This window comes from Astyanax mexicanus, chromosome 8, assembly GCF_023375975.1.
Source record: "Astyanax mexicanus isolate ESR-SI-001 chromosome 8, AstMex3_surface, whole genome shotgun sequence".
NCBI lineage: Eukaryota > Metazoa > Chordata > Actinopteri > Characiformes > Acestrorhamphidae > Astyanax > Astyanax mexicanus.
The window spans coordinates 14,784,381-14,811,409 of NC_064415.1; the positions used below are offsets into that span (position 1 = coordinate 14,784,381).

General features: G+C 37.3%; 1 protein-coding gene and 1 long non-coding RNA gene across 2 annotated transcripts in view; both read right to left on the reverse strand.

Moving 5' to 3' along the window:
* Positions 1 to 1,170: 1,170 nt before the first annotated feature.
* Positions 1,171 to 1,996, reverse strand: LOC111194400 (uncharacterized). Its single transcript, XR_007440120.1, has 2 exons — positions 1,905 to 1,996; positions 1,171 to 1,702 (listed from the first exon to the last, which is right to left on the reverse strand). It is a non-coding gene; the product is annotated as an uncharacterized LOC111194400 (long non-coding RNA).
* Positions 1,997 to 11,146: 9,150 nt separating this feature from the next.
* The window catches only part of dnah2 (dynein, axonemal, heavy chain 2), a 210,302-nt gene continuing 194,419 nt past the window's right edge, over positions 11,147 to 27,029 (reverse strand). The window contains exons 82-88 of the mRNA XM_049482490.1: positions 25,303 to 25,537; positions 23,974 to 24,125; positions 23,693 to 23,807; positions 18,712 to 18,888; positions 16,336 to 16,410; positions 12,229 to 12,379; positions 11,147 to 11,743 (exon numbers count right to left, since the gene is read on the reverse strand). Coding sequence (XP_049338447.1) covers positions 11,589 to 11,743; positions 12,229 to 12,379; positions 16,336 to 16,410; positions 18,712 to 18,888; positions 23,693 to 23,807; positions 23,974 to 24,125; positions 25,303 to 25,537 — 1,060 coding nt within the window. The 3' untranslated portion in view covers positions 11,147 to 11,588. The remainder of the gene's footprint in view (positions 11,744 to 12,228; positions 12,380 to 16,335; positions 16,411 to 18,711; positions 18,889 to 23,692; positions 23,808 to 23,973; positions 24,126 to 25,302; positions 25,538 to 27,029) is intronic.

Below are 27,029 nucleotides of genomic sequence, written 5' to 3' on the forward strand. Positions count from 1 at the left end.
TCTTCTGCTTTTTTGAATAACTAGTGGACAAGTAAACTTTACTAGACAAGCAACCTCTAATGTGTGCTTTTATTAGAAGGGGGGCTAAGGAAATGTGGCCATATAGTGTACTGTATAAACTCTCATCCAGTTTATCTAAGAAAGCTCTCTGCACCATCTGTCCTGCAAAACATGCTTCAACATGCCTGAGGCTCAGCCAGTCTCATGCAGTGAGCCTTCTATAAAGTACACAGATTCCCAACCAAGTCCTGGAATACCCCTCAGCCTGCAGGTTTTATTGCTCTCCCTGCTCGAACACGCCCACCTTTAATCAGGAAGATCTTGGTAATGAGCTGATGAGTTGGATCAGGTGTGGGGAGAGTACAGATGATACCTGTGCAGACATGGATTACTCCACAAGACCAGGGCTGGGAGGCACTGCATATGATAAAGTGTATAATTCCTACAGATGGCAATACAGCACACAAAACTTGCTGGAGGTATTTTATACAGCTTCTATTGTTTCAATGAAGAATAAAATAAAATTGCACTTCATGCACAACAATAAACTTTTAATGCTCTTTGAACCTTTTTAGCTATTGGCCATCTTAGAAATGCCACAGGGCAATTATTTACAGTTATATAAAGCCATCTCTTATCTATTTAAATATGGAGGGACCTAAAAACTCAAAACTTAGGCCCAGTTCACATGTATCTGCATAGTTTTAGCCTCCTGTTAGTTTTTTTAGTTTTATGAGGCCTTCTGGGAACACTGTTCATGAACATCATATGAAATATGCTTTTTCTAAACAAAAATAAACATTTAAAACATTTTGTGGAGGCTTCATTTTGCTCCACACTGGTTACTTACACAGTTTTCTCACTCACGCTCCCACCCACACCCACTTTAAATCTGGCAGGGTTTATTTATTAGCTGATTAGTTGACTCAGGTGTGTCAGAGTGTGGAAAGTACCAAAATATACAGAACAGAAGTAATTCAGGGGCAGGATGAGAAAAATTGCTTCTAAACTATGCATACAGAAGTGTTTAATTTAGTGTAGGTATGCGTACAGTTTAGGGTGCGTAATTATGTTTCTTTAGTAGTGTCAAAAGCCCCTTTACAAAAGTAGCATTAATGCTACTTATTCCCACGAACGAAACAGATGAAAAGAAACACACTCATACACATGCAAAAAAACACTTCTAGGTTTATAAACGAACACAAATATGTTAGTGTTGTCAGGTCACACTCAGTTCAAAATGGATGGACTACGATTCAGCAATAATTTCACAAATAAGAGTACGTGAATTATGGTACAGGACTTTGAATTCATAAAATGACTGGAGAACAGCTGACCATGCTCAGAGAAGAACATGAAATCTTGTATAACGATCAGCTGTAATACACTCACTATAAAAACGCAATTTATTTTTGAAGTCTGTCTTGGTGCATCCTTGTCTGTTTACGTCCACAAAGGACTGCAAACTTTAGCTTCCCTCACCTATGAGCACTTCGATGGAGCAGAGAAAGAAAAACAGCAAAAGCATACAGGGAGCAGAGTAAATGAAAGATTGTAAATTTGAGAGCTAATGAGTTTCAAGCAATGTTTACAAAGGCAAAAACGGATCAGGACTTGGTTGGCTGTTCTATGACGTCAAAAACATCTGTTTTGTCAGTGTCTGTATCTGTATCTGATGTGTTGTTCATTCCTCTGTCGCCTTCTAGTGTGAAGACAGTGTAAAGAGTCATATTAGCCCTGGTGTTTTCAGTGATAGGGGGAGATTTAGTATTTGACCACACACACAAATATGTTAGCTCTGTCTCTAGTCAGCTCTTGAATTAATCTATGGACCACGACCAACTATGAATTTGAGGAACTTAATAAGCATTTACTACTAAAGTAACACAAGATTATAAACCCACCTGTAAGCTTCTCCCTGACCTTCATCTTGACTGAGCTGGAGCATCTCTGGTGCCCACAATTCCCCCCTCTTACAGCAGGCTTTCAGCACTTTCACAGTTTGACTGGCAGGATGCAGTCCTGCTTCTGGGGTCTGAAAGGGCTTTCCAACCAGAGCGACTCTCAGGTGGGCCAACCACATTTTAACCACGTTGAACAGCCGTCCACTGTGAAAAGAAGGAAACGATACATTAGTTTCAGGGTTATTCTCTTTTATAAATGAGAACTTGCTGTTGATAGGTTTGCAAAATTTACACTGTTGTTTTTTTCTGAGTAATAGGTTCAGTTAATCTGTTCAATTGGCAATACGCCTTTACAAGGCTAGACAAGCTGTGCTTCTAAATATATCTTTGACAGCAGTGGGTGCAACTTAAAGAAGATGAATGCCACTACCATAACATATAGCCTATAATTATAGCATTTAAGAAAACCACTGGCCCTAACATGGACTGTACATTACTTAAAAGTGTAAAGAAATGTTTGTCTATCTAACTTATGCAGTTACTAAGAGAGGGGCTGCTGAAACACAAAGGAATAATTGAACCAGAATACCAGTGCAGGTGGCACCATCTAGTGGATGCTGACCAGCCTTAAACAGCTTTGTTCAGAACAAGCCAACATGCTTAAACACCATAACAAAACTAATACAGTTACCATAACTAATGATAATGTTGATCTAATTAAATAAATCATGTACATGCCACACAACCTGCATTTATATTTTTTTTATACAAAAAACACAATTTAGGTGTTTTAATTTTATTGTTTTTAGTTTTTTAACTTATTATACAATATATGGACATAACCTTAATAATATTTAATAAAAATATTTTTTATAATATTTCCTGACCTTGATATTACCAACTTTACCTGTGTGTTTGTTTAAATTAGTATGACATTCACCAATATTTTAGCAAGCTGCACAATGGCTAATGTACTTCATACAAACAGAGCAGCCTGTGACAGACGAGGACATGTTACTCAAGACTAATAGGTGTTATAAAAAAAATAAATAATAATAAATAAATAATATTAAAACATTAAAAACATTCTGCAACATTTTACAGTCACTAGGAATTGCCCTAGTGACATCAGTAAATCTCTTTTGCTCTTCAAAAAAGTGTAATGGTATTTTAAAACATTATATACATTAATCAATGTGTCAATGTGCAAAACGATCCTAAAATGACAATAATACTGTTTATTGCAATTATTTCCAAGACATTATATAATTAAAAAAAATGACTATGAAAAGATTAATAGTGCTTAACTAAATATTAATTAATGATAAACTGACCACATACGTACATATTGCAAACACAGTAAAATTATTAATACACTGGAGTCTACTATAATATTCTTGGTGTTCAGGTTAGAATAATGTCTAAGCACTTTTTGATTGTGCTATAAGCAACACTGTTATCAAAACTAGGAGGACAGTATGTGAAATTATCAATTCATTATAATTTATAACTATAAATTCATTATAATTAATTTTCATTATAAATGAAAAACAAGATTCTGGTTGCCATATAACACATACACACTTTCTGCTGGTTTAATACTGATTTTCAACAGTCACTCTCTTTTCATTTAACTTTTCAGTAAATGAGTATGCTCAGTGCATTATATGAGTCATTTCTCATACTGTGACTCCAATTCACACAGGCTACTAATTAAAGCCTATAGACGACTTTGACTTCTACGTTTTAACTGACTTTTTTAAGTGAGTTTTTAACCGCATTATATATTTTTTAAAGACATCCATCATGGAAAGGATCCTTTTTTTGTATGCAAACTTACAGGCTACCACACAGTCCACATATGAAAGCTTGGCAGCTGAATAATGAGAGTAAATTAGGTAATTTTGTATCATTTCGGCCACCTCCAAACAAACAAACACTGGAAATCTAAGCTGGCTGTAAATTCAATCAAAAGGGTTGTATTCACCCAAATAAACTGTTTACAGCAGATTCATGTGTGTAGATTATTGTCCAAAAATCAGTTAAAATGAAACGGAAATCTTTTTTATAATATGCTGTGCATCGCCTCTCAACCTGAAATATACTTTACTTTTTACAGTCACCCACATTAAAAATACTGTGAATTAACAGTTAACGGAGTTACAATTCTACACACATTCTATGCTATACATTACACAAATACGAACAGCAAAACTTCAGACTGGCCGAGCCTGAGATTATCTGGCTGAGCTATTGCCTTTTCCCTAGGTTTTAAGGAAAAGTAAAGCCAATTTGCTGAAGTACAGGGTTATACAGTAGTTTCAGTTTAGTTCTCCAGCAGTTAGCCTTAGATGCTAACCGCGCAAAGCACTAGCTCTTTAGCCGTTCAGAGGTGAGTATTAGCCTGTAGCCTGCTGCTAATCCTGGCTAGCACTGCTAGAGCAGTACTAGCATTAGCCGCTAACCACGCTAAGCGTTAGCTTATTGGCGGTTCAGAAGTGAGTATTATCAGCCAGTACATTGCTGAACACTGTGATGACACCCCTGTTCCTACTACAAGTAACTAGTGTCGCATTAAATGCACCTTACATTTCAGTGCGCCTTATGTATAAATATAGGCGTTTATTGCACCTTAGAATTGGGGCGACTTACAGTGCGAAAAAAAATACAGTACTTTAAAAAGCAAGGCCTAAAAATGGCTAAGAGATAAAGCTAGTCTATGGAATCCCATTCCCACCACCTAAAAATGTCAGTTTTTTTTCTTTAATTAAAAAAGTTTAAAGAATCACAGTATAGTAAGAAGAAATAACTATTTTAAACACTCTCAAAAATAATAAAAAAAACTCAAGATAATGAAAGTGTCCTAAATAAAAAGTTATCATCTCAGGATAATGGCCTAGTATCTCAAAATAATGACTTAACATATCAAAATGATAACACAGCATTTCACCTGCAATTTCCAACTGGCAGGAATGGGCTACACTCAGGAAACTGAGATTTCCAACCAGAACAAGTGCTGCCACAGTTAACTTTTCACTAACTACAAAAATAATGAGTGCTACAACATTGCTATAGTGCTAAGTCATGTTAGGCTAGGCTAGGCTAAAAATTGCTATGGTAACTAGGAGTCCATGCTATGGTGTGTGACCTAACTAACAAGCTAAACATGCCAACTAAAGCAGAGCTTACCTTTTTTCTAAAGGCCTCTGCTTGTAAAACCTAATTTGTTTGTATTTTTCAACCCAACCAAAGTTACATAACATCACCTAAAACTTTTGGCTAAATCCTCTCCTCATGTTGCGACTCAGTCCAAATAAATGTGACTTTTACTGGCTTTCTTTAGTGAACGAATCAGTAATTGATGAGATTTTTAGTCTGCATTTTAGTCAGTAAAATAGCTAAGTCCATGAAGCTAGCTGGCTGTTAAAATGTTAATGTTAACTCTCTTTTCAATCAATATTTTTCACAATGTTAAATTTGGATTGTTTCTGATTGGTTCAACTGTATGATAAACTATCATCTTAAACCATTGCTAATTGTTAAATAGCTACAACAATTGTCATATTGTCATTGTCCAATGAAAAATAAGTATTTCCACATTTTTCACATTATAAGGTGCACTTAAAATCTTTTAATTTTCCTAAAAATCCCTAGTGCGCATTAAAATCCGGTGCACCTTATGTATGAATTTTACCGGTCTGGTTGTAAGGAGCAGTAAAACGGTTGAAAATAATGGAAGTCTAAGCTTACTGTAACGTTAAATGAACAATTGAGCACATTTCTTACCCAAATCAACATCCAGGAATCGTTTGACTTAAAAATAATTACAGTTTTGTTTTGTTTCAACGTGACCTGCTGAATTAGAAGGGAAACATGGTGATACCCTTGTTCCTTACTATTGTCACTTAAAATGTGCCTTATAGTCTGTAAAATTGATGTTGATTTTTAGTTTACGACATAATTTGAACACAGTAATTGTGTCAAAATTTATTGATAAATGGACCAATAGAAATTCTCTAAAAGAACCTAAAATTAACACTTTATATTGACTTCCACTAAAAGTTAAGAAGGTTGTAAAATTTGTTTTTTTTTTTGTGTTTCTTGAAAAATTAGTTCCTAAAATAAAGGTGGTTGTTTAAGGAAGGTGTAGATATTGAACCTACTTGTTTAGCATTAGCAGCTAATTAGTTAGTTAAGCTAGTTAGCTTTTTTTTTTACAGGTTCAGTAGTTAGCTACATTCTGGTTGCCTGGAGAAACTGCAACATGTGTACATTTCTAATTGGAATAATTAAATATACACTATAAATTTAAAGATTTAAGATGTAATGTAAAAGTAATATACGCTGCCTAGCAGCATATTTGGGTTGGGTTTCCTAACTGAAGACGTACATTTCGTTCAGGCAGCACGGGGACCACCAGGTTCCGCCCAAGTGACAGTTTGGTGGCTATTTTTTCCTGTATGAATGAATGCGCTCAGAGGGGCACGGCAGGAAATAGCTAAAGAAGATGAGCTGTGACTGTTTATGCTACAAAAAACACCCTGATTTAATACACTAATAGAGATACAGAAATAGCTAGTTTTCCTCTCCGCTCTGTTTAAACCCTGCTGCTGCTGCACACTCAATCATGGAGTCACTGGTATGAAGTGAGAGGCTGGGCGCGGTGCTGCGGCGCCCCCCGGCGGCGAGAGGCGGGTATGGAAGGGGGCGGTGACGCGCAGGCAGGCAGAGAGCAGAAGAGAGGAAGAGAAAAAACATGGCTTAGAAAAAAATTCAAACCTTCTTCCTGGAAAATCTCTGAACCCGCCACAACTTCGCCACATGACATTCAGGGGAGAAACGGGGCGCTGTGTGAAGGTCCGAGCTCCAGTCAATGGCTGATATTACCTAACAGTTCATTATTTAGCTAAATAGCTATATGAGAAAAATATAGGGATGGGCCTGAGGCCATTTGTTCCAATAGTTTTTCGTTTTTTGGCTGAATTGTTGTAGTTATATAAAGGGTGGGCTACTGCTTAGCTGATTCTAGAAGGTTTGTGTATGAGTGTGTATGAGTAAACGAGAGAAAGAGAGAAAAATAGATTGCAACATCACAACTCCCACTGGCTTCCAGTTAAGAGCAACTATGATCTCATCAGTTTTCCTATTACTAACAGGCAGCAGGGGAGATCAACTTTAGCAGCTACGTTAGATACACACCTAAACTAGCTAACCTAGAGCTATCCAGCTATTCGGATAACCTAGTTAAGACTACTTGCTAGACACTTTCCATGAACACTTAAAACATACACTCACAAACACAGCTAGTTACTATATCAATACTCTTACATATGAGCCTAGGAAAAAGACAAGAACACGTTACAGTATGAGAGAATTTAAACGTAAAGGAACCATTAAAGCTATTCAAGCAGCTCTAGCTAACCTAGCTAAGGTTACTTAACTCTAATGAGCTGCGTATTCAGCTATCAAGCAGCACTGAGGGACAGACATGTCACCTCCATTCAGAACAGCCTCCTACAGCAAGCTTCAGTCCAAGCCCAAGCCTAATTAAAGTGGCTCAACACAATTAATCAGTGACTTACCTGCGAATGCACAGCGCTTAGAGATGGGAGGTGGCTTGCTTCTCCTCATCGTAGAAGAAAAAAATAAATAAATGCTTAAAAAAAAACAACTGCGCAGTTTCCCTCCTCGCTGTGAATGACACCCAGCTCCAATCCTGTCCGCCTGTAAAGTCACTCTCCCCAATCCAGCGTGCATCTTTACGCTACATGCGTGGCGCTGCATACGAAATGTTGCATATGCAGCTTATGGGGGAAAATAAGCAGCCGTGCTGTAACGTTAACTAGTCGGGGTGATGTAGTTAGCTAGCTGCTAGTTTTAGGCTATATGTGTGCAGGGGTAAAAAACGTGACCACAAACAGACAGTCATCACCAGCCCCTCTCCTCCGCCTTCTCCTCCTCCCTCTTCTTCTCGTCTTCTTTTTCTTCTTCTTGTTCTTCTAGTCTTTTCCAGAAGCCCCTCTCTCATACCCAGTGTGGAGGCTAGCTGCTGCACGCTGGAGCCGCAGTGTGCCTGTGTTTTGCGGGAATTAGCTGGGTTAGCTAACCCAACAGGAGGAGAAGGAGGAGGTAGGTGGAGAAGGAGAGAGTCCACAGCAGTTTTTAGGCTATGAGAGGAAGAAATCCGTGCTCGTGCACGCGCCCAGGTCCGTGGTGGCTCTATTCCCTACCTCGCGCGAGATGTGCCATGCAGGGCTCAGGTTTGGGAATTGCGCAGTTTTAATTCCATATTGCATCGCGAGCGAGCGCGCGCTCACGCTTGTACACGCACACGCATCTATACACACACTCTCACTCCCTCTCGCTCTCTCTTTCCCCTTGATGTTGGAGTGGAGAGAGCCCCGCTTCCTCCTCCTGCTCTCTCTCTTACTATTTCCCGCCCTCTCTCTCTCTTTCTCACTCTTTTTCTCTTCCTCTCTCTCTCTCTCTCTCTCTCTCTCTCTCTCTCTCTCTCTCTCTCTCTCTCTCTCATGCAGGTTATTTTCGGTGGACGGCTCTCAGGCTGCCCCGCCTCTCTTCTCCTTCTTCTTCTCTAGGGGACACACACACACACACTCGCATACACACACACTCACACAGACACACAAGTACACCGACTTCCCAAAATTCCAGGATTGCTCCATTCTTTCCCGGGCGGGCAGCTGGAATAACACTCAGTGACGCAGTAAATCCCGCTCCGGTGAAGTTTCCCCACTTGTTGGAGCGTAAATCATGGCGGGTGATGAAGTATTATGGCTTGATTTACTGATTGGCTGTCATGGCCGTTAGCTAGTGATTATCTGAGCAGAATTCCAGGAAGGGTCTCCAGTCGGTCTGGATACGGGAAGCTTTGCCTTCTCGGCTTAGTGCTGCTGGAAAGCTCCTGGCAGACAGAGTAGCAAAGTTATGTAGAAGCCAAGATATGGCCTACAGACTGACTGAGAGCATCCCTCATCTGTTATTTTGAGATCTCTCTGAGTACATTCACTCCATTTCACTTTCACTTTCACTGTTCTGATCCCCCTTCCTCTTCCAGGAATTCCCAGCCCAGCAAAAACTGTCCCCAAAAGAGTCTGAGAACACCCTTCTGACCGCTACAGTAAAAAGGGATTTTTCTGAAAATCCTGAGCAGCATAGCTGTATAGAGTACAACAAACTCATTCTCACCTTTCTCATGTAAAACAAAGTGTTGTTACTTGTGAAATAAGAACTTCAAAAGTTCTTAAAGAAGTGAAATGCTGGCCCAGTGGTTACTAGAGTGCTGAGTCATTTATAACAAGGATGTGTGATCAACACCCAGGTTCAGAAAGCTATTACCATTGGGCCCATGAGTAACCATATGTTTTCCATTAATAGCTGAAATGTGTTCCTTTGAAGTAATGAAACATACCAATCCTAATTACAATTTTAATAAACATTTAAGAACCATAATTTCTGCCTCTGCAGTGCCCTCACAGGTTCAGCTGTGCTATAGGCAAGGATGATGTGTCTGTGTACTTTGGTACGCAAACACATCACAATATGCAGATCAGTCAATCAATAATACCGTCCCCCCCCTTGTGATGTCCAACCATCTGGGTCTCACCACCATCAGAGGCACACTGCTGCTGCTGCAGCTCAGCCAATCAGCTCTCCCTCCTGCCCCGCCTTTAAACCCATACATCACCTAGTGCCCCTCCCAAACTACCCCTTCCATTTTTTTGCCTTTTTCAAACAAAAAATGACTAAAATGACTAACTGATTAAATAATAGAGTGATGCACTAATGCTGGGTAAATTTTTAAATTACACTTTCCTCTCACAATGTTGTTAAACAGGTTACAGTAAAGCATGCTTCCAGTTAAATGCTTCTTATTTTCCCATAGTAATGCCATCTTTGACATGTTTTAGGCATAATTTTAAAAGGTTTGACAGTAGAGGTAAAAATAAATGAATAAAAAGAATAATATCTAAAAAAAAAATTAATCGCTTTTTCCTCTGGAAAAATAACTTTTAAGTGTTGATAAAGTGGTAAATGCTTTATTTACACATTTTTATCTTTTAATAAACCTTTAATCCAGCCTATTTAAATAACTATATACATTGTTATATATTTTTTAAATGTGTGGTAAAGTGTTTGAACATTTGTGTGAATAGATGCCTGGATCAATTTTTACAAACATAGTGATACTAAATATCAGGTATGTTTCTACGAGTATCATTGAAGTTGATCTTTACACACTGGCTGTAGGTAATAGGAACAAATAGTTTGCATAACTGGAGACCAACAATGGAAAACCATGTTTGGTTCTGTCTCTTACACACTTCTCTCCCACATTTTGGTGTGTGTCCTGAATGGATCTGAGGTGGGAACATTCAACAACTGTAATGAATAATCCTAGGAGACTTCATCCTCCAATCGGGGGCTTAAAAGATGTCGTTGCCTCCCTTATTCCCCTTGCATCCATTAAAAAAACGAGAGAAAAAGAAAAAAAATCTGAAGTACTTTGAGCAACTACAATAGAGCCTTGGAGGCCCAATTTAAATTTGAATTCAACATGTTGCTATGAGCGCCCCAACAACCAGTTAGCGGTACACACTGCCTGAGACGTGGAGCCCAGTAAAGAGCCCCTTACAGTCCTGAGGAAGTCTCGCTCTTTCAGACGTGGAGCCCTGTGAATGCAGCCTTGAACCAAAGCCCCCCCGTCTCCCTCTCCTTTCCTCAGAACTATTCTTCAGTTTCACTTTTGCTGCACTCGCTCTTGTTTTCCTCCTTCTTTCAAGAATTTATCCCAACCCGTGTAGAGGCTGAAGACTGTCCTGAGAACTTCAGAGTTTCTCTCTCTATCAGTGTCTACACAGTTTACATTAAATGGAGGACATATTTTAGGAGACAGCTGTTATCTACAATATGTTTCCAGATGTTTGTGGACACCACTTCTGATAAATGCATTCAGCTACTCTACATTGCACCTATCCAATGCTTTTGGAATGAGCTGGGAATGGGCTTATCCAACATCACGACTACCCAAATGCTCTTGTCGCTGAATGCAATCAAATCTTCAGAGCATTGCTACAAATCATAGTAGAAAGCTGTTACAAGTATGAACAGTACAGACAAGCAGTCCAAATACTCTTGATTTCAAAAGAAACAATGAAGGAGCAGGTGTTCGAATTGTTTTGTCTTTAAAGTGTGTGTTCTTGATGCAATAAATGTAAAACATGTTAAGAATTCAGTGAGAATTGTTTAATTAAATCCGTATTCCATTTCTTTTAATAGCATTTTATATTTCATGTAGCTGCTGGCATAGAACTATTTACAGGTGATTTAAACGTTTTCTTTGAAAGTGTAAAAATATGCAATCTCATTTAAAGATATGTAAGTATGAAAATAAGCATCAAACTCTGCTTTACAGTGCTATCAGCATTAATTTAAGCTGTGCATACTAACAATGTTAAACAAAATAAACACCAACAACTTCACAGGAAGAAGAAAACCTTCTTAACTTTAAGTGGAAGAAAATGTAAATGAAAATTAGATCAAATTAGAAAACAGAAAACACGTAGATTCAAATTAGAAAAACAAATCAGAAAAAATGCAATATTGTAGATTTGGTATAAGGTGAATATGAAAAAAAGTTAATATCTAAATGTAGGAGTTGCTTCTCTAGTTGTCCAGACTCATCAGTAGTGCTGTTCCCCTCTTGATCCAGTGCTCATAAGACACGGCTCCTGATTTTAGATCCACTCCTACCACAAAGGAAGGACGACCCGCCCCTCCTGAACGAACCGGGAAGTAGTAGCAGGGGCAAGAGTACATATCTAAACACATATACACACACACACACACACAGAACAACAAGATAAACATTAAAATCTTATAAAAGAAGGACAGTATGTTTCCTGCAATGATACCTTTATTTCACTTGATGTCATTCATCTTTAATTATTTAATCATTTTAATATTTAATGTAAACTGTCTGTTGATGAAGGGCTTTTTGTAGATTACAGCCACACAGTGGATTCTTCAAGTATCAATCTAAAATTTAATTCTTAAAATAAATAACACCTAATTTAAGTAAGAGAACATGTCTGTGGCAAATTTATAGTTGCATCATTAAATTACAACCTAATATAAAGGGTTATGGGGAAAAATTCTGTACTGACAGTTACAGGATGTATTAATAATGGATTAGTATGCTTTTTTTTTACTGAATTAATTTTAAAATGATTTTTTTTCCCACTAGTGGTATGTTTTTTAAATATCAGAACATTGCTTGTGTGTGTGAGTGTGTGTGTGTGCATACTCTTGGCCACTTTCTTGCGGTTCTCCACAGGTCTGAAATGGATGGTGGGCATGGGGCAAACCAGCTGCATGGGCTCTGCCTCCACCAGACACGAGTTCTTCTTATCCCAGCCAGCTCCCTCCAAATACAGCCCCCGAATAAACACACCATCCTGTACAACAGAGACACATCATGTGACACGCAGTATAATATTCCACAGATTTACAAACAAAATTAAAGAACAGTAATATTTATATATGAACAATACATTAGTGTGCATAATATAAGACATTAATATAATGTCAAAAATAACATAGCCAATGCTCAGTGTGCTCTGCTGCAGTTTGGGGTCAAAAATAGAATCAATTGTACAGTGGCAAAGAATGATTAGATTTTATATGAAGGCATATATAAAAGAAAAAAAACAATATCTTTGGTAATATCTACTTCAGTCTAGTTTCAGATTAAAATGTGCTTAGTCATTTATTTGGAGCATCTAAGACTATATGAATAAATCCTAAATTTTAGATACTTTGAGCTCTAGTATTATTAGAACTGAGAAACAATACACACAATTCCTAGAGTCAAAGCATAGAAATCATTAAACTATGCAAAAACCTGTTGAGAAAAAAAAGAACAACAACATGGTATATGCAATAAAAACATTTTGTTTTTATGAATGATTATAATGTATATTTACTCATCAATCTTGTGTATAATTATTTGGATATTAGATAGAACTCTTGCTGTCCCAGATTCTGTTACCTGGTTTTACACCTGAGAGAAAAGAAGCTGAAGTTTAAATGATCAGCTGTAGTGGAAAGTGATGACGTAAAGAAGTGCACCACCCACAGTATTCAAATGAACACAGAGCAGTAAAATAGTCTAGATCTAGGTCAGGCTATTTATGAGGTTACATTCTGATCTTTACCGTTTCAGGTTTTTTCAGCTTAAAAGCAAGAATTGCAAAAATGTCCCACTAACACTGCTGTGATCTATAATAATAATAATAATAATAATAATAATAATAATAATAATAATAATAAAAATCAAAAAGGGTTTTAAATAGATGGTGATCCTCTTCCACACCCCTGCCAGTGTAGGGTGTAAAAGAAAAATTTACATATTGTCTTTACACCTCCATCTTTGGCTTTTTGGCAGTTTTTACATTACGTGATGAACTTTAAGATAAAAAGACTAATAGAAATGCTTTAACATGTCTTAAAAAAAATATAGAATAGAATCAATGGTACAGTGGCAAAGAATGATTAGATTTTATATGAAGGCATATATAAAAGAAAAAAAACAATATCTTTGGTAATATCTACTTCAGTCTAGTTTCATAACGCATCCGATTAAATAAATCTCACAGTGTCCGCCTGGCTTTAGAAGGCTGTTTCAAAGTGAAGGACCCTTTATATACAGCCTAGAAATGCAGTACTGGTATTCAGCTCTGGCAAGTCTACATTTTAGTTTACTTAGACATATTAGGATTTCTGACATACTGAATTTTCACAACTACAAAAAAAATGTCAAATGTCTGTTTTTACACAATTTAAAAGTCAAAAACATTTAATAAAAAATAGCAATAGTAGCACCATAAAGTCATTTATTCTAAACCATAACTTTGCTAAATGCTTTCTGCATCTGCTGATCAGTCCTGTGCTTAGAAGGTATTTTGGCCCACTTAAACCAGACCCAGTTGTATTTCATGTATATGAGCTGTCTTTCTAAAATGTTTTGCTTAACATCATGCCACTGCATATTAAAAGGATTAAGATCTGAATGTCTTCTATTTGAGTCACTTGCTTGATTTCAGTTGATTTACTTCTTTTCTTCAGATCACTGTCATGTTGAATGTGTCAAACCTTTACTTTTGGATGACAGACACCCTCATATTCTGCCGGCAGATCCCCAGCTGGCTTGTTTACAGATTCTATGGCATGTCTTTTCATCTCTCTTTGTTAGATGCTCACTACTGGGATTGGTATTGAATTCTTCCTCAGATGAGAAATCTTCTGGAGTCTCTTGTGATACAGCCATACAGTGGCAAGAAAAGGTGTGTGAACCTTTTAAAATTTCATGGTTTTACGCAAAAAGTTGTCATAAAATATGATTCAATCTTCAATCTTTAATATTATGGGTCTAAATTAATTCTCAAAAAAAATATTAGCTCGCTATAACTTTATTTATACTCATTCTTCAATCAATCATGGAATCAATAAATGGTTGATGCAGCAAATCAGGCCCAAATCATGATGCTCCCTCCAGCATACTTTATGGTTGGGATGGTGTTTTCATGGTGATGAGCAGTGCCTTTTTTGCAATATGAAGTACAGCAATAATTCAATCATCGTGTTAACTGTCCATTTTCATTTATCCAGTAGTTATTTCACACTTCACGCATGCAGCAAATGTTCTTTTATTAAGCAGAGCTTCCTTCATAGGGTCCTCCAAAAACAATTTTACAGATTGTAGACTTGTGAACACAGATATATATATACATATATATATATATATATATATATATATATATATATATATATATATATATATATATATATATATATATATATATATGTATATATATCTGTGTCTATATAATCTTTGTCAATCACTTGGGGCTGTTCTTAAGTAAAGAGTCTCTGTTCTGTTCTTGGGTCATTTTAACAGGGCATAAAAAGTCTGTCCCAAACTGTCGCTGAAATCCCTTCATAACCTTTTTCAAATATCATGTAAATTTGAATATGATCATTTGATCATTCAAAAAATGTGATCATAAATCCACTGTCCTTTTTGCCATGGCATGGCTCACATATATATGTGTTTGTGAGTCTGAGTGTTTTTTTTTTTTTAATTAGCTGTAGTCCACACCTCCAAACTAACAAGACTCCAGGTATACAAACACTTGACTGTAATTAGCTTTATTGAGGTAATTAACACAGGAGTTTATTTACTTTTTCCACAATAACTTTTATAGTTGTTCACAATGAAGACATGAACAATCCTACATTTCTTTTTGTGTTATTATTTTAGGCACATTATATTTGTCAATATCCTTGACCTGGATAATGATCAGATATATTTTTATGATAAATGTATGCAGAAAACCATGCCCTTACAAAAGGTTCACATACCAGTACTTTTTCTTGCCACTCTAAATCACTATTATATAAGCTTTTATAAAGAGCTTTAATCACCATTGTGTGCTTCTTTATACTGCAGGGCAGCTTAAACCCTGCAATGATAACAATGTATGACCTCAAAATATTACTATTCTAGATGTTTGCATATTTTCCCATCATCAATCATATTCAATTATTCAAACCCCTTGGTCCACAAATGACCAAGATTACAGGACGATGTAAAGTGTAGGTAGAGTGTATTTTTACTAAATAATATAGACATTGACAGCAGTTCAACAAGCTATATTGTTATTTTCGAGTTTATTATTTACCATTATGGTTTCACCTGTTTGTGGACATTACATTTTCACAATATAGACAACAACCTATCTTAGCAACCACTTTAGCAAACAACACATATACCATAGCAACAACTTGGCATTCACCTAACCACACCTTAGCAACCAAATTCTATGCCAACAGCAACACTTTTCCAATTACCTAGTAACAGCTTAGCAACTAACACCTATACCATAGCGACAACTTAGCAGCCACCAAATATCACCATAACAACTGAATTCTGTACCATAGCAACACTTTGTCAATTACCTAATAACACCTTAGCAACCAACAGTTTTAACATAGCAGCAATTTACCAACCAAAACCTTTATTGCAGCAACACTGCTGAGATGCAATCAGACACACTGGCCTCAGGAAAAAAAAAACTTTTTTTACTTATTAATAATATTTTTGTTTAGTTTTATTTATTATATTTAAGGTTTGAAAAATTGGCTTACACTAAAACCACTGGCCTTCATATTAGAATAAAACCCAGTTTCCATCATTGCCTGCTGTGCTGAAAACTAAGGCAAGATAAAAAAAAAGAAAGAAAAACAGCTACCTGTATTAGTTGCTAACAGACTATAAGTTATCTAGAGATAATTAACAGTGTACAGGATGTGGAAGGGAATTTATACACTAATATTGGCACTGGTTACTTACCTTGGGAGGAAAGAGTAGGTTGTTGTCATCCACTGTAGACACAATAAATTCCCAAGAAAGTGTGTCCACAGACACCTGTTGAACACAGAGCAATTTATCATTCTTAGTGACGCGTCCAAACTCCTGTCACTGTCCTGAGTACATTAAAGAAGCTCTCATTAATGTGTGCTGTTCCTGCTAAATGATGCTAAAACACAGATTCCAAACACGGTGCTGGCTAACACAACAGTAGGTTAATGACGGAGCCGTAGGTTCTTTATTATGATGCAATAACTGTCATTTTTTTAAATTGTTCTGCTTTGTTTTCATCGTTATGATTTTAACGTTATGGTTTTAACATAAAATGCACAAATGATAAAATGGCAGAACACAAAATTCTAGATTACTGAATTACCCTTTTTAACTGTGGTTGAATGGTTGCTGCGGATAATGTGATATTTATCTCCCTCTCCCTCTAGTTCTTTACAGATATATTTAATAAGAAATAATGTAACAAAAATGTGAGTTATATCACTGACCCATGTGCACATATTCGCTGATGTGTGTACAAAAGTTTGTATTTGTACTTGTTACCACATGTACACAAATTAGGGATAAAATATTTGAACGGATAAAAGGATTAGGATTGTAAAATGCAAATGTTAAAATAAATAATGTGAGTCAGGTAAGTACACTCACAGTGTATTTACATGCTTCTGCCTGCAGCACCTATACAAATGTCTTAGCACAGAGACTGTAAAAAAGATGGACGCGTCGTCATGGTTCGCAATCATTTAATGAAAATGAAGCTAAAATCTTGCGCCATGTTGGCGATACTGAAACCCGAGTCTGCGCAGTAGAGACCAGAGGAGGGAGAAAAACTGTGGAGAGACAGCCTACTCATTTAAATAACCCCGCCCCTGAGGGCTGTCTCCACAGAGCTATACACAGTCTATGGTCCCACCCATACAGTCATTGATCCCACCCCGGCTAGTCGCAACCCAGCCCTTTTACAATAAGCACACCTTTTTGAATAGAGCTGAATAACGGTTTAAAAAACGAGTTCTGTGGGGATATAAAAATTTTACAATATTACCAGAGCTTACACTAGCTGCTGCATTTAAATAACGGAGGTAGAATTACAGTATATTGGGGAAAAAACGTGATTGAAAGTTGTCTGTTTTGTCATTGAAACCTATGGGGATGGGTGGGGTTACAAAGCTTTCTGCAACCGAACAGCAGGGGGCGCCCGACCTGTGGTGGCTTCACTTTTGAGAGACGATGCTCTGTCCAGCTATCCACAGTCTATGTCTTAGCATAATTACTGTATACATTACTTAATGATCTATTTAGCCAGCTGCCTTTTTTTAAGCCTTTTATTTTAAAATTGGATTTAAAATGCTAATATGTTAAATCGCAAACAATTGCAATAATAATATGTTGTGTGGTTTTCACAACTCACAATACTATTTAGAATCACTTATTATTATACTAATAATAAGACCAGTTTTATGTATATATCAATCATAACTGGGGCATCAATCAGGTTTTAATATTGGGGTAAATATACTTATTTATAACTTGAGTTCAATATACTCAATATATATTCTGATCGAATATATACTGAGGGTTAATATGGGGAGACCCTAATATAAGAGTACTCATTGTTATGTGGGGAAAACATTACATTTTATAAATAAAATGTATAAAGTTTTGGTGTTAAATATGTAATTTTATATGTCACATTTATTATTAAAGATCATATAGTGATGGTGCTGGAAATTGAACTGGTTGCACTATTTTCGTTGGTCTGTGAACAATTTGTATAAAAATCAGCATTGTTTATAGATTAGCTCCGTTTATTAAAGCTTATCAAGAAGCAAAGAAATTAAGATTTCCTGCACAAAAAAGTATAGTACTTTTCTACTATAAGGCACACCAGATTATGAGGTGCACCATCAATAAACTTCTATTTTCTGGTCTATTTTCATTACATGCTGCTATGTCTTGTAGCGCTGACCACACAGACAGAACAGGATTAAACTGCTATAAGATTCAAAACGTTCATCAGATTTTGGCCAAAGGTAGTCCACATATTTCATGCATTCATATCTATAAAGTTTTATGGTGTGAACAGAACTGTGTTAGCCCACATGTACTGTGGCAATAAATACCTGTTCATATAACCATTTTGTTACCAACTCAAATCCTTCAAAATCAATTTTCTCCATTTAAAACTGCTGTTTTTTACATTGGGTTCAAAATGATTATTTGCATGATCTTAAATCATAGTTTAGGATTTATTTGACTATTTTGTCTAACAATGTTTGAGAGTATGAATGAATATATATAATCGATATTGTATGTATGCATGTATTTAGTGTGTAAGTTGCTCACGTTGTGCTGCCGTGCGGAGGACTGTAGCACAGCTGTGAGAAAGCCTGTGGGAAAGGTGAAGCCAGACAGCCAGAAGAGCACTGGAGGATGTGCAGTCTCCGCCCAGTGTGCAAACTGCTCCACCCGCTGGCACAGGTCCCTCGTCCATGATGCCAAGGGTTTCAGAGATGGGTACGCCTAAAGGGTTGAGTGAGGAAGAGAGAGAAAGAGAGAGAGAGAGATATGCATGATGAGCTAAGCTTACACAGGTGGTTGACTGCCAACCTTGTTACAGTTATTCATTTCATGTGACATTATGGTGTTCAAAGCCTTGCTGTGCTTGCCAAGGGCAGGGATTCAGGGTCTGGCATGAGCTTCATTTAAATGAGTGCAATGCTGAGGCTCTTGAATGCTTTGATCCAGGCATTATGTAATATATTGGCATTTAAAGAAATAATGCAATAAAATGAATAGTAGTCATTCAGTGCACAGCCATTGTTTCCTGTGGGCTGCAGAATGAGGAAGGACTTTACTGTTTGCCATTTTCAGATTTTAAAAGAATTTAATTTAATTTCAAATTTAATCAGAGCCTAGTTGTTGCTCAGCATGTTTAACACCTCGAAAGCTAAATCTGCTTCAGTGTTCTGGGATACGTGTGACTGATTAAGTTTAATTCGTGCTAATTTATGCTGTAAAACACTTTGACACTGACAGAAATAAATATAGCCCCGCTCTGTGTTATGCTTCTATATTTTTTCTGTATTTCATAAGGGTGACAGACCGAGCTCAAACTGAAAAACATGACAAACAAGGTTCTAAATAGAATCCCCTCCAAAAGTTAATCCATTTGTTTTTGCTGTTGACTGCAAACATTAGGGTTTTATATAAAAAAGTAACATGAGAGAAAATATCAACATTTTAGCTTTTATTTCCAGGTATTTACATCTGGATCTGATACACAGTTTAGAAGATAGCACTTTCTGTTTGAACCTACCCATGTTTCTTGTGAGCAAAAGTATTGGAACTTTATATAAAAATAATTATAAATGATAAAAATAATTTGCAATTTAGTTTATGTGTTTCAATCCAATTAAAGGTCACCTTCCGCGAAAATCCGATTTTTCTTGTTTTTTGTGGAATACAGTAGGTCTCTCCGAGTTGAATGTGTACACCTGCACATTAAACTGTTTTGCAGCCCCCATTGTCTGCAGGAGCTAAGCAAAGAAATCCCCCCTCCCCCCCTCCGAAAAACGGGTGAATTTTGAATTATCTTTCTGCCTACGTAGGCAGAAACTCACAGACCAGCCCACCTTGGCTCGAGAAACTCCCAGAGGCGGAGCTGAAGCGACGCAACATCACCGCTCATCAGTTAGGAGGTGGGAGGCAGTGAGCGGCAGAGCGGTGGAGGGGCGTCGCAGTGCTCCTAGCCAATCAGAGGAGAGATATTTGCATGCTGTTTGCATGTATGAATATTCATGAGCAAAGCTGGAATCCGGTCATTTTGGACACACCCCTAAAACAGTCCATTAAAAAAGAGCTATACAGAGACACCTGAGCACTTTTTTTTTACAAAAACGGCTCACATGTCATTCATTCATACTAGAGACCACAACTAGACATTTTAAAATGAAAGAAAAAACGACGGAAGGTGACCTTTAATGCCAGATATAACAGGACACACACCTTCCAAAAAGGTCCTTTTGTCCTGACAGCCAAAAAATATTTTCCTGGGACCATCAATATGTTTGTTGGCAGGCCTTTGTGTTCTTTTTGGTCAGCGGTAGTTTTTGCCTAGGAACTCCATTCCAGGAAGTAAATTTTTACACAGTCTTTTTCTTATTACTGAATCGTCAATACCGAACTTAACTGAGACAATGAGGCCTGCAGTTCTTTACATGTTGTTCTGAGTTATTTTGTGACCTTCTGGATGAGTTGTTCATGCCCTTTTCAAGTAATTTCGGTAGGCCAGTCACTCCTGGGAAGGTTCACCATTGTTTTATATTATTATTATTTGAGAATAATAGCTCTCACTGTAGTCTGCTGGAGTCCCAAAGCCTTAGACATGACCTTCTAACCTTTTCCAGTCTAATGGATTTGAGGGGCTTTTGCCCCAGTGTTTTTTTTTTTTTTTTTGGTATTACAATTGTCACCTCTAATGGCCAGTAAAGATAAATAATGAACGGTGAATACGTGAATCTACAATCACTCATACATCACAAAGTGTGGAAAGGAACAGGAAGCAGAGGGGGTACAGAAGATGGAGGGCTATAAATGTTAGCAGGGATGTATGAGTCATGAGCAAAAAGAGTAGAATTAAAGAAAAGAGCTGAATGTTACCCTCTGTTACCTGTTTCTGCTATGATCAGATCAAAGTTAAGACCATAGACGGATGAGGCAGAGACACAGACCGGCAGAAAGAGAAAGAGAGAGAGAGAGAGAGGGAGAGTAATGAGAGACGAGAAAAAACAGGGCAGAAGTAGAGCTGAGCTGGACTTCTAAGAGAGGGAGAGAGGGAAAGAGCGAGAGACATTCTATAAGTAATAGCTTTGATGTCTTCTGCCGATACTAAAATGTTTTTCCTGCATATTACAAGACTGTCTCAAAATAATGAATATGATTTCATCATATGCACGCAGACATAAACAGGCTGCACTTGACAACCTCTGCGCACACACACACACACACACATACGGATAACAACCTCCTTGACCAAGACGAGCAGTGCCCTCTCGCTATAAAGAGGGCAGCAGTATACTAATGATGAATGAGGGGAATATTTTAACAGGGAGTCTGTGTTCGTTTGCCCATGTAAGTCAGTGTACATAAGTGCTCTAAAGTGACTAAGTGTGTGTGTGAGTTTAAGAGAGAGAGAGAGAGAAAGAGAGAGAGAGAGAGAGAAAAAGAGAGAGAGGGGAACAGGGATAAAATCATCTTCTGATCCTCAGCGCTGCAGTGCATTGGCCTCTACTCCAGCAGTGTGACCTTCCAGCACTCCACCATTCATTTACTCCACTCCAGCTCCTCTCCACTAAGCACAGGGCACTGCCCTCACAGCTTACCGCTCCACGCTCTCCACACAATGATTTATCACAGCCACTGAGTGTGTGCCTGCATGACGCACTGACTGTCTAGAACATCGTTCCACAGGTCTGCTAGTTAGGTTCCTGGAATCTGCTCAAAAATAATTAGAGCCATTTTTACTAAATTACAATTTAATAAAAAATAAGAACTTATTTTAGTCCCACTTTTGCATATGCTGCACTGAAAAGTGCCCTAAAAACAGTAATTTTTATGCTCCACTGATTACCGGTCATAATGAGAATGCGTATTTTTGCATATTGCTGTGTAATTCTGTCATATTAGTGTAAAATCCTGTAAAATTACTTTAATGCTTCAGTTCACATGCTTCTCTACTTTCAAAGCTGTTTTTGTATCTGCCAACAAATAAACAATTATAATTGTCCACCAAAGGGAGCTCATGGAATTATTTGTATTTTTACGGCCGGGAGTTATTCATGTAACTCCTCCCGCAGTTTAAGATATGTTTAAGATATTGACAACTCCATCTCCAAATTGTGCAAAAGTGAACACCCCTCAACTGTGCATGTGCCGATACCCACCGAAAACTAAAGCTGAAACATACGTCTCTATCGTATATTGATCCATCATTATACATATTCAGCTGTGCAACCATTCTATTGACCACTCAATCTATTACAGAATAAGGATATGTAAGGATGTTCTTCCAGTGCTCAAACGTTCACTATTTTACTTACTTCCACAACTGCTATGCTAAAGATATAGAAAGTACAAAAATATTGAATTTTAATCTTGTACATCACTAAATAACTGGTTCACAATACTTCCAATTAGGAGTAGATAACAGGAAAATATGAAACACATATATAAATAAATTGTGTTATTGTGATATTATTATACAGAATTCAGAGCAAACTGTAATATAGTCAGTGAATAAAAATTAATAACCAACAACATATTTAATTCTAGTGAGTGTCCTGTGTAATTGGATGATGTGCAGCATATTTTGAATTTAAATCAATGTTGTCAGATTAGACCAGGCAGGGAGTCGAGGAGGCGGACGCAAGTGCAGGTAACGGAGATTTAATAAATATATATAAATAACAAATAAACAAATAAACGAATAAACAAATAACAAAACAAACAAGTAAATACGGAACAAAGAAATAAACCAAAACAAATGAGGGGTTAACAATAACATAAACAGGGAGGCTAAACAAGGAGAGAACTAATACATAAAACTAAAACAAACTAAAGAGGGCAGGGATATATATACAAGAAAATAAACTAGAAATAACAAGAAACTAGACTAGATAGAAAAATAACTAACAAGGCAGGAACAAACAAAAAGATAAACAAAGATAAACACAAAGCGGGGGAACCAAGGAGCGCGGGAATAAACAAGAAAGACGTGGAAAGACAAACGACAGGAGTTGGTGCAAAGACCGACGAATAAACACAGACAAAAGGGGACTATTTATACAGGAAACAATGGACACCTGGGGAGACAGGTAACGAGGGGCGGAGTTACAAATTACAGACACGTGACGGAAAATACGGAAAATAACTGGGAAAATAACTACGGAAAATAACTGGGAAAACACACTGGGAAATGCAGAAACACAGGGAAACAGAGCGAGGGTGTGACAAATGTAGTAAGAATGGGAATAATTGTTTAGCAGCCATTAAGAATCTGCTACTGCTATCGCATTAAATGTCATGTAAAATGTATTCAAATATTGCAATATAATATTGCACAAACACACTTATTTATATATTAGTATTATTCATTTCATTTCGTTTTAATCTTTTGGCTAGTGTGGTGTTAAAATAGAGAGACTGGCTTCCTATGAGTTCTCTGCCTTCTCTTCAGTCTCTTCCCAAATCATCATATGCTGATGGCATGATCCGAACTAGCAAAATAATGTACTAAAGTTTAGCCCATATTATAAAAGTGTCTTACCTTCTCCCACAGGGGGGGCACACGAGCATCATGGATACACTGGAACATCTCCTCTAGACTGCTGGACATCACTACTAGACCTTTAATACCCTTCTCCAACTCTGTCAGAGATGTCCTGAACACACACACACACACACACACAAAACAAAATACAATAATACATACTATCGTCAGTCAGTGTACAATTTTATGCATCACATTATATCTAAGAGAGCTTATAAAAGGGCTCACAATTCTCTTTTTCAGACTTTCCTTTAACACACACACACACACACACAGACCTGATGGTGTGTAGTAGAGCATTGTATCTCTGAATCTCCTGCAGCAGCACTACATTAAGAGGAGACGGGTCGTCCTGCAGGAGTTTCTGCGTGCTCTCATAGTCCACCAGTTCTGGGACCTTCTGACGCACATCAGCAGAGATTTCTAAAACCTGCACACACACACACACACACACACACACACAACTGTATAGCACTGCTTTTCAAGTCACATGGAGGTCAAGCCCAATAAAACCAAAGCTTTTTAACCTCCTACACCTGCATATTTATTATTCAGTTATTACACTTAAAGCTTATGCAGTTCATAATATCGCTCTGGAAAAAAATAAGAGACCACTTAAAAATGATAAGTTTCTTTGATTTTACAAAATTGAAATTCTCTGGAATATAATCAAGAGGAAGGTGAATGATCACAACCATCAAACAAAATAATTTTTGCACCAGGAGTGGCATAATGTTATCCAAAAGCAGTGTGAAAGACTGGTGGAGGAGAACATGCCAAGATGCATGAAAACTGTGATTAAAAACAGGGTTATTCCAACAAACTCTTAAAACTTTATGAATATGAACTTGTTTTCTTTGCATATTATTATTTTAGCCATTTCTCATTTTCTGCAAATAAATGCTCTAAATCACAATATTTTTATTTGGAATTTGGGAGAAATGTTGTCCCTAGTTTTTAGAATAAAACAACAATGTTCATTTTACTCAAACATGTACCTTTAAATAGCAAAATCAGAGAAACTGATTCAGAAACTGAAGTGGTCTCTTAATATTTTCCAACGCTGTATAATGGGTTCTACAGCTTGATTTAGGGCCTTAATTAATTAAGTGTGTTTTGGGTCAGCAAAGGAAATTAAACTGCTTGTTTATGCTGTAAAGGTTATTTACAGGAACAGTGCTGTTATTTTATTTTGTATCCTGTTTATTATTGATGTAAAAGTTGGATCTGTGCATCCATGTATGTGTGTAACAAGTGGGGGAGTATGCACGTTGAAAACTGATGGGTGACTGTTGTCAGGGCTTAAATCACTCAGTGGTGCACCTGTGTTTTCCTGCCAAGATAACAATACACCAGATATCACACCACATCACTTCCAGACCAACATGTCCATCAGCATAGGTATATTCAGAAGTATCTTTGCAAATTAAACATGCAGGTGCAAAGCGTGAAAACAGACTGCTGGCGGGGTGTAAGATAGCAATAAGCATCACGGCACACCTTGCGCAGGGTGTAAGGTAGGGCCCAATGAGTTATTCAGTAATTACAATAATAATTAAGTTAAGCAGCTATATCACAACAAGGATTTAATTATTCAACATACACACCTTGTCCTCACGACTGGGTCCTGCCCCTGTAGCTGTAGTGCTAGTAACTTGGGGCTGGAGAGATAGGAGTGTGTCGAAGAGAGTGCGTGTTTCTGAGATCTGGCTGGCAATGTCTGCATTCGGGTGCTGCCCAAAGACCTCTGGGTGCTCCACCGGTGGTAACTGCCTGATATACTCACGATATGTGTCCTGAGACCCGTCACGAGGGATGTAATAGGTAGGCAGAGAGGACAGTCTAGAGGGCATTGCGCACACACACACACACACACATATACAGACACACACACACACACACACACACACACATACAGATGATTTAGAACTGAATTACACCTCGACTACAACAGTAGTCTCATAAGGTCCAGTAAAAGATTACACTCATATTAAGTGTAAGTCAAATGAATGGTATTTGTCCGATTTCCACATCCTTACATCATCCTTGACTTTTATTTTCTAAGCAGCGTAGTCGAGTCTGCTGAGAACGTCCTTGGTTTCCACTAAAGACCTGTACAAATGGAATTCAGCTTAATTCCCTCTTACCAATCAAGTACCTGTTGATATATTGAGAGTCTGTGAGTGTAACACATTGAACTCCACACTAAGGATAGTAAATGTAACCTATAAAAGAAGAATGAGGGTGCCTGATGATATTGTATGCACTGTGATCATTTCTGAGGACTGTATACAAGGATGCAAGTTGAGGCACGGTTGGGCATGGAGCCATACAGGTTGTGTATGGAAATCTGAGTGACATATACCCACAGATGTTACAGCTGGGGCTGTAGATCCTGCACATATATTAGTTGCTGAAGCTGGCATCTTAGTTGGTCCAAAAAAATGCTAGATTGGTTATAAATCTGGCAACTGGGAAAGACAATGAAGCATTGAAATCTGGTGAAGAGATTCTTGGGAAAACCTTGCTGTGGGTGAGCATTATCCTGTTCAAAAATGCCAGGTCGAAACCCTGCCATGAAAGCCAAAACATGAAAGAGGGCCCAAAGGATTTATTCATTTTAAAATATTAATTTTAATATTTAGTTTTACTTTTAGCTCCTGTTTTTAACTTAACAAATTACACACTCATCAGCCATAACATTAGTACCACCTAATGTTGTGCTTGCTGCACTCAAAAACGGTTCTGAAATATGGAGGTATAGACTTCTTAAGATCTCTAAAGCTGAAGCACCAAGACCTTAAATGCAGATACTTTTTAGATCCTTTAAATCTCAATAACATAAAGTCTTACATAAATAAGCATTACGTGCCCGTGACCCCTCACTTCGGACAACTTTTAAGAATAACTGACCACTTAGGACTAGTTAGGAGATCAGGTTTTAATTCTATAAATATAATAAATGAATCCCAAATGTTTTGGAAAATATGACTTTTTTTATTAGATTGTATATGTAAGTCTTTCAATTGCTAAACAGGAGGAAATCTTTCCATTTATCAACATATTTAAAGAAGGGTAATTAACACTTTCCAGATGTTTCATGTGTAACAAGCAGAGGTTAAGCAGATTGCTCTCTTGTGTTTTTAAGGCCGGTGTTTCTGGTATCAGATCTCCGGGCATAGAGGAATTGTTTTGTGAAATATGGTAGAAACTATGTCAGTTATTTATTTTCCAAAATTCTTGCAGATGTTACATTTCCACATACATGTTTCAACATGGTTCCCTTCTCTGTTCTGCATTTTTAAATCTATCAGGGATATTAAAATACCTACCT